At 43.5% G+C, this 8725-nt stretch overlaps 1 protein-coding gene across 1 annotated transcript in view; it reads right to left on the bottom strand.

Moving 5' to 3' along the window:
* Positions 1 to 75: 75 nt before the first annotated feature.
* Positions 76 to 8725, bottom strand: part of PYGL (glycogen phosphorylase L) — a 35599-nt gene continuing 26949 nt past the window's right edge. The window contains exons 11-20 of the mRNA XM_054567578.1: positions 8416 to 8579; positions 7833 to 7947; positions 7171 to 7272; positions 6897 to 7044; positions 6722 to 6780; positions 6471 to 6612; positions 4870 to 5077; positions 3842 to 3976; positions 3335 to 3401; positions 76 to 431 (exon numbers count right to left, since the gene is read on the bottom strand). Of these exons, the coding sequence (XP_054423553.1) occupies positions 255 to 431; positions 3335 to 3401; positions 3842 to 3976; positions 4870 to 5077; positions 6471 to 6612; positions 6722 to 6780; positions 6897 to 7044; positions 7171 to 7272; positions 7833 to 7947; positions 8416 to 8579 (1317 nt within the window). The 3' untranslated portion in view covers positions 76 to 254. The remainder of the gene's footprint in view (positions 432 to 3334; positions 3402 to 3841; positions 3977 to 4869; positions 5078 to 6470; positions 6613 to 6721; positions 6781 to 6896; positions 7045 to 7170; positions 7273 to 7832; positions 7948 to 8415; positions 8580 to 8725) is intronic.

Genomic DNA, 8725 nt, shown 5'->3' with positions numbered 1-8725 from the left:
TTTCTAGCTTTCTGATTAGACTGGGGAAAGTTCTAGCATGCGACTCAATCTGTTACAAAATAATACCATTTGGCACTTAGGTAGCTCTGGAAATTGATACTTTATTTTTAGCCATAATACAGGTATATGCTTTCCTCTCCCAATTCCCAGAGATACTGAACTGGACTGTTAGCTAGCCAAACGAAATGAAATCAAATAATGTTGCAAAAATGTTCAAGTCCAATAAGAAGCAATTTTTTTCTGGAGACATTTTACTACTTTCCATTGGCCTTGTACACCTCAGCGCTAGATTCATTGGATAAGGAAATCTTCAGATCTGAAGGCTCCATGTTCCAGATGTCCTTGGCGTATTCCTTGATGGTGCGGTCGCTGGAGAACTTCCCGGAGGCAGCTATGTTTTTGAGTACCATTATGTTCCAGGCCTTTGGATTCTGTAACAACACAGAGGTAATGGCCTAGAGCCTGACTGCCCATCGAGCTTTCCGACAAACATCAGGCCAGGCACACGGAAGTGCATTTCATGGGGAATGACAGGCGTAAACTGTGGTGAGTCATACATACGTTCATTTCATAGTTGACAGCTAAATAGGGCAGGCTGTGATTTTCTCCTACTTCAAGTATATGATTCGCTTAACAATGAAAAAAAGGTTTTCCATTTTCAGAGAAGCCATGAATGTAAATTACTTGATAGGTAATTTTTGCTATGGTTACAATGTTTTGGCATGGAATTATCCTATTTCCCATGCCAAAACATTGTAACGTTTATTTTGAACGAAGATACCTTTCTTTAAAATACAGGGGAAAGAAAGGGGCACTGAAACTCAGTATCTGCTAGATACCATGTCAAGAGATTTAACCTGTGGCTAACAAAGTTTGGAAAACATTACGCTAGAATGCCAGCTATCGGGCAAAAGATCCAGTGAGAGACTTGATTGCCCTACTTCTCTTTTCTTGTTCTTTCTGAAGGCAGATGCCCCAATAGGTTTATACTGAATCCAGAATATTCTGTTGGGGTTTCAAAACAGGATCAATTAAGAATTTATCCTTAATAAAATAGGTAACATTCAAATCTCATCATTTTTATTCTAATAAGAATATAAGAAACTATTTATTTTATAGCCTCATGATTTTGTAAAGCGCTCTAAGAGTTCACTGAAAATGACCAGAACATTATTCAAAACCAATAGCAATGCATTATACCCATTAACAAAAAAAATCTAAAACTGCCATCATTCCTTACGGCACTGCAGAGAATATTTTGTTCAGACTCTGGAAACTTACTAAAATAAGAATAAAAGTTTCCTCTCTTCACTTTCTTTGTATTATTGAGGCTTAGAAAACAATCCCATGAGGTTGGGAAGTCTAGTCATTAAGCCTCAACAATACAATTCTTGTTAAGAGTAAAATTACCATTTGCACTAATGAACAAGAAAGACTGAACCAAATGCTTGGCTTCTAGATGGACACCCTTTGGACGGGGCCCGTCATCTCAACAGAAGAGACCCATTGTGCAAATCCAACATTCACATTTGTGCTTGTCCTTGGTCAGATTTTCCTTTCCTGCCCTGTTTTATTTCCATTTCTTTTCCCCTGTGGCCTTACATACATGCATGAGTTGAAAACAAGAGGAAAGCAGCAGAGGCAACCATTTTCCTTTCTATGCCTCTGAGTTCTTGAAGGCTGTATGTGGCTGCTCTCCCCAGTGCTCAGCAAGCAGCGAGTGAGCCACTCAGCTTAATACGACCCCTCCTTGCATATGGCCATTAACTTGAATTTATTCTGGTCTGTGCACTTTTGGGGGACTGGGCATGACTCCACCAGAAGATAAGGGCTGTGAAGCAGTCTGAGCTTTGAATTATCCTACTTTAAAGCCCCAGTGAGATACCTAAAATGACTGTAGGAACCACCCCCTTTTGGGAGAGGAATAGAAAGTAATGTCAGTGAAGCATGTTTCTGTTGGAAGTAGTTACTGATGTGCCCAAAGGGGAGGAGATGGTGATTTTAGGGATCCTCACCTACAGGATTCTGCCGTATAATGCTTTTCAAGTCAGAGGGCAAAAATAAAGACTATGGGGCACCCTGGCCAGCATGGCTCAGTTGGTTGGAGCATTGTCCCATAACCGAAAGGTTGCGGGTTTGATTCCTGGTCAGGGCACATACCCAGGTTGTGAGTTTGATCCCTGGTCTGGGCACATATGATCCCTGGTCTGGGTCAGTACTGGGTGAGGCAACCAATCGATGAGGTTCTCTCTCACACCGGTGTTTTTCTCTTTCCCTTCCTCTCTCTCTAAAGCAATGAAAAAGAAAATGTCCTCTGGTGAGAGTTTAAAAAAAAAAAAAAGACTATGGGGACAAGGGCAACCATGCCTAGAAGGTTCAAGGACAATGATCTCCAGAGACCCATCCTCTCATCCTTATCTGATCTTCTGTGGTGTCTGCAATTCACTAAAAGTCTTCTATCAGAGATGATCAGCCTTTTCCTGTGTTCACTAAACACACCCAGAGGGCTGGGCTATTTGATACAGATGTACAGGGCTCTGGCCTGGCCTTTCTTTTCCTTCCTTCCTTTTCTTTTCTTTTTTTTGTAGTCTTTCTTGTTCCTTTCCCTTTCTTTCTCTTTAAAAAATTCAACCATGAAACCTTCCCTCTTTCAATATATTTATATTTTATTCATATAGTCCCACTCCATGGGTAGCCCAGGAGAGGTACTTAGTTTGCAATTTTCAAAGAATAGGGGGTTCAGTCCTTATCCCAATAAACTATGGCCCAGCATTAGAATCATTTAAGCTGGTTTTTCAGGTACTGATGATGATCGCACCCACTACTGGGTCAGAAGCTCTCCAAGGGAGACTGACATCTGTCCTTTAAAAAGCTACCCTGGCGATTTTGATAGGCACTAAAGAGGCTCCTGAGGGGAGGGCGGGGCCTTGACTGCGTCCATCCTGGGGTCTCAGTGCCCAGCACAGTGCCTGCCATGAAGACCCCAATGCTTCTCTGTTGCATAAATGAGTGGGTAAATGGGTATTTAATCTGGCTTTATACCTTTAGTTTCTAGAACATGCCTGCTACATGGTAGGTGTTCAACAAATATCCAATTATTTGTAATTTTTTACTTGGATATTAAAACATCTACAACTGCTACTGAAATATCAAGACCCAACTTCTGCCCGAACTTGGGAAAAGTCAAGTTTTGATCTGAACCTAGATGGTTGTCTCACTTCCCTTTTTTGATTGGTCAGTAAGGCCCTGCTATTTAGATTTAATAAAAAGAAACAAAATTTTTAATTAAGCATAGTAAACTGGTTTACTTTTTAAATCTCAGCAATGTACTTACCATGTAAAGCTGGCTGACTTTTTCTTGACATTTGACATACGCTTCATAGTCTGCAAACACTTTAAACCTGTTTTTTTTGCGATTGGAAAAAAAATCAAAATGATAAAAAGCTTCAACAACAGATTATGTGTTAAGATTCCATTTAAAATTCTCCTTGGCTTAACGTCAGGCATGGCTGGTTTACCAAACTCGTATTTCTGTTCACAAGAATTTTAAACAGCCCTCCACCTTTCTATGGTTCTTCCCACATGTAAGAATGTCATCTATGGCTGCATCTGAAAGCTGTGTATACCAGTTCAGGGAGAAAATAATACCAGATTTGTGAGTCTTATTCTTATAGCTTCCTAGCATTGCCAACGGAGAAGATTTAATTTTTCCTTTCAATCCTGAATTAGTTTATCAGATCACACATCTATGCTAATCTACATGGTTGGGTTGTAGCTGGTTTAAGATGCTCTTGTTCCCTTTTCATGGCCCAAATAACATCATCTTCTTGGGGGAGCTCACCTGTCATGATAAAACAGCATGTTGATTAAGTCCTTGAAGAGGTCAGGCTGCTTGGGAGAATAGAAGCCATTGTCAATTTGATCAATGGCCAGCTTCAGCTCCGGAAGAGCCTCGTAATATTCTTTTGCGTTGTACCTGTGGGGTGGGGGTGCGATGAGAAGGTTCTGTTTGTGTTTGTGATTATCAACACACTTGACAACATATTAACTGAAAAATGCACTCAGAAACACTAGTATTTATAGAAGTCATTACAAAGTTCAGGATCGGTATCAATAGTATTTGACTAGATCTTGACACTTCTCTCACTTAAATTTGATTAGTTCTTTGTAAATGAAAACACTGACAGTAGATAAAATATTCTAGTCACAGAGCAGTATCTAATTTGGTAAAATACAATAGAATTCATTTTGAAGCAGACTCTATGGTTCTAAAAAAACATCGTGTTAAGTGAACCAGTTGCTTATGGACACACAGATCCCCAAGTTAGTTGCTACTGAGTTAAAATGTACTTCCCAGTGTCAGGAGCAATACCTGACATCCTCCAAATTTTGTGAACTCTGTAGTTACTTCAGGCAGCACTCTTTATTTCTTGTTGGAATCCAGCTTAATAAACCTATCTAGATATTAAGGGAAAGTGTGTTCCTGGGTGCTTCTGCACATCCTTACCTATTCTCTCCCACATTTTAGTCAATCTCTTTGCAATCTTAAAGGAACACTCGATGGTTTAAATTATAGGCAAAAACTTCACTAAAAACTGGCTCATCTTTTGGTCAAAGTGAAAATCACAGGATGCAGACAAGTGACTAGCTCATCAGACCAGCTTAGCAACAGCTGATAAAAAGACCAACAACGTCATGCACCTGGGCCCAAGCTCCTTTTACTTTCACTTGCTGGGTTTCCAAAGACTAATCTGTGGCTAGGACGTTCCTCTGATTTTTGTGAGGTGTCCACTGCCACATTTCATGTGACTCGGCCTCTGTGGGACACCTGGGTGGGCAGGTACCCTCCTGGGAGAGCTGCTCTCTCACCCTTTCTTGTCCAAAGCAGCCACATCATCCACTCTCATGCCAAAGATGAACAGGTTCTCTTCCCCGGCTTCCTCTGCCATCTCCACGTTGGCCCCATCCATGGTCCCGATGGTCAGGGCCCCGTTCAGCATGAACTTCATATTGCCTGTCCCTGAGGCTTCAGTGCCTGCAGTGGAAATTTGCTCCGACAGATCTGTGGCTGGAATGACTGCAAGCAAGGCAGGCATGTTAAATTAGTGATTCTGTCTCTCTAGATCAGCTTGTATTGTATCCAATAATTTGGTTGGCTTGTTTTGATCACTAAAGTAATACATGTCATCAAGATAAACATTCAAATGGTGAAAGACAGGTCTCACTCTTCCCCTTGACTCAGGCAACCACTTTTGTCCACATCTGATGTGCTGTCTTGGTGACTGTGGCCACGGTGCTAAATAACTATATGCTTGTATTGCTCTTTCTTGGTCTTAACTTCAAAGAGCATCTACCGACTCTCTGCTATAAAAGTTGACACATTTCGCCCTTCCAATTTTTGTTCTGGTTTTATTTTTATTTCTTCTCCTTTATAACTTTAAACAATATATTGAAACTGCTTTTTCTTGATGCGTAAAATTCAGTCTCTCCTGACCCCTCTTTTACAGTCTGAAGGAACTGAATTACCTGCACGCCCTCCTTGTCTCCACGCCCTCCTTCTGCTCCCAAGCCTCTGACCTTTCAGTCCGATTTACACACTAATTAGTGCTGCCTGCAGTCCCTCCGCCCCCTTCCTTTTGATTACAAAGGTCCAGACTAATTCTTTACTTCATTTTGAGAGCTTATTTGTGGATTAGATATGTCTTCATTTGCATCTGTAGGGACCTGGCTCTCTTTCCTTCATGCAGACAGTTCTTAAACAGTATCATCAGAGGACCTACAAACACCTCAGAAAGAGAAAGATCCCTCTTAATTTGGGAAATGGGTGAATACGCAGTTGGCATTTGAATGTGGATGGTGCTTTGTGGGCATGTGATGCAAATAAGCAAAGTTCCCAGTGGAAGAGAAAGGGGTGCTGGCTTCTTGCCAGTCTGGCTCTCCCCATGCGGGAACTCAATGCCTGACCTCCGAGTGCCCATCTGAGGCACATCTGAGCCCCGTGCTCTGGCAGCCTGATGTCTGTCCTCATTCCCTGTCGCCACCCGAACAAATGAAGTGACCAGAGGATTATCTGGGGGGCTGGGGAAGTGGTGGTCTATTGCAAAACTCGGGCTGGGGAAGTGGTGGTCTATTGCAAAACTCGGGCTGGGGACTGAAGACCTGTCCTTTCTTTTGTAGAGCAGTCTACACTTTACCAAAACCTGAGGGCCACCTCCCCCAGCCCCCAGCTCTGACTGTGTATACTGTGATATTGTGAAATATATACTGTCACCATAGTATATGGGGACAGCAATCTCATTGTCATTTGGGTCACCTTAAAAGCTCTTAGATTAGGCTCTTATTCTGCCCAAGAGTGTCACCTTCTATCCCAAGTTACTGGCTCCCTGAGCTAGCTGCTCCACTTTTCCGTATCTTGTAACCCTTCCCTAGAGTTTGCCCTGGCCTCCCATGGTTTGCAAAGAGGGCCCTACCTTTTTCAGCAAGAGACACTCTGTAGTTCTCCAGGAAGATGACTTTCAGCTTGTTCCCGACCAAGGGGTCGTTGTTCACCACATCTGCCACGGAAGTGATCAGCTTTATGATCAGTTTGGCCATGTGATATCCTGGGGCAGCCTGGGGGAAGACCGTCAAACATGCTGACAGGATGCAGCCACACGGAATCGGAGAAATGGCAAGAGATTAGAGCCCCCACGCCCCCAGGGAACAGAATCGACTTACTTACTTTGCCGCCAATTATAACTGTTCTGGGCACAAATAACTTCTTAGGGTCTTTCTTAATGCCTGAAAGAGACAGAGAAGTGGGTGGAACACAGGATGGATGGTGGCCAGGGTGGCGAGAGCGGCGCCCAGGGCTGCTTCCACCTCCAGCGGGTCTGGGGGCCGCAGGGCTGACTCACGGTTGTACATCGTGATCACGTGCAGGCAGTTCAAGAGCTGCCGCTTGTACTCGTGGATCCGCTTCACCTGCACGTCAAACATGGAGGAAGGGTTGATCTTCACCTTGTACTCCTTCTCCAGGAATTGAGAAAACTTCAGCTTGTTCTCCTGTTAAGACAGTGCACAGTGCTGGAGTCCTTTTGACTGAGAAGCCTCCCATGGTCTCTTGTTAAAAACTGCAGTATAAACCCTCTATGCAAGTGCCGGGGAAAGAACCCACACCAGAAGCCTCACCTGCTTCACGTTGGAAATTTCCCGGAGAAAGACGTCATCACCCAGGAAGTTGTGCAGCTTCCTCAGCTGGCTCAAGTCTTTCACGTAGTCTTCCCCAATTTTCTTTCAGTTTAAAGGAAGATGTGACTTTAATGACGAATGACAATCAAGCCCAAATGAGCAGTGTGTCACTGTGGTGAGTGTTCACAGTCACTCACGCCAGGACAGCTCACCTACCACACAGTATAGAGAACGGCTTCGCCCACAGAATAGGCTAGTGCTGTGTGGGAGGACCACTTTGCTGGTATCTTAAATGTAGTTTCAGTGGTAGTAAGTGTTAAAAACAGAAAATCTACCTAAGAGGGTGACAAAGAACCCAGGTACCACTAGTTATTTACATGACGTTTGTTATCCTCTTTGCTAAACAGGGTTATCGTCTGTGTGCCGTATGAATACTGTTAGCCAGGGCCAGGTACATAATTTGTGGAGGCCCCCGTTCAAAAATTAAGAATTTCTAGATGATTGCAGCAGAGAATTAAATTAAGCCTCGAGCCTTGTGGGACTGCACGCGCCACACACTGATGAAACCAGCCCTGCTACAGGTTGGTTTTGCGAATTATAGGTGCACTCATGCCTCTGGCATTCCTGCCAGACCTCCCGCCCTCTCAGCACTTCCCGGTTACCTCTGCTATTAACTCTGCAAGTCCCGGGTTGCAGAGTAAGAGCCAGCGCCTTGGAGTGATCCCATTGGTTTTATTCTGAAACTTATCTGGTTCTAGCTCACTGAAGTCCTTGAATCTGGAGAGAGAAGAAACATCACTGAATTTGGCTGAAACAGCAGGTTCCTGCATGTAGGATGAAGTTCACAGTTACATTCAAGAAGCCAAGTGGAGGCTTAGAAAGATTAAATAGAGGTGGAGGGAGGGAATGGCTGTCATTCTACATAGAAATCTATTTGCAATTCAAAATAGTTACAAGAAAAATCCCAAATCTAATCACCTGCAAATGATTTCCCGGCACTGGCATATAAGCCAGGCTTTTCAGCAGAAACTTTTTTTTTTTTTTGGCTCCTAAACCTAGAATTGGGATTATTTAGACAGAAAGGCATTTTTTTCTTCCTCTTTAAGAGAAGGGGACTTCATATAGGAAAAAAAAAATACACATCGATGGGGTCTTTCCCCATCTCCAAAGCGCACCCTGAATTTACTAGCACTGTTTCATGAACAGACCGATGACAGACCCACTCCCATCGGAATGGAAGCTCACACTTGGGTCTTCACGATGTCTGAATGGATTTTAGCCACGCCATTCACAGCATGGGAGCCCACAATGCAGAGATGGGCCATGTTGATCCTCTTGCCTCCTTCCTCTTCTATCAGAGACATCCTTCTCAGGCGGTCAATGTCATTAGGGAACAAGGCCGCAATTTTCTAGGCAAAGGAAGACAAAGGCCGCACTGGTCACTCAGGTGTAAAGCAACATTGAGATAATGCTGTTCACTTCCCAAGCAAACTCTCTGATGGAGCGGATACAAACTTCACTCCCACAGAGACGGGCTGGTTGGCCTTAGGGAGAT

The sequence above is a fragment of the Pteronotus mesoamericanus genome, unplaced genomic scaffold, assembly GCF_021234165.1.
Source record: "Pteronotus mesoamericanus isolate MK-2021 breed Mesoamerican mustached bat unplaced genomic scaffold, CSHL_Meso_final contig_182, whole genome shotgun sequence".
Classification (NCBI taxonomy): domain Eukaryota; kingdom Metazoa; phylum Chordata; class Mammalia; order Chiroptera; family Mormoopidae; genus Pteronotus; species Pteronotus mesoamericanus.
Note: the sequence above shows the minus strand (reverse complement) of the source record. Positions and strands in the feature narration are given on the sequence as shown.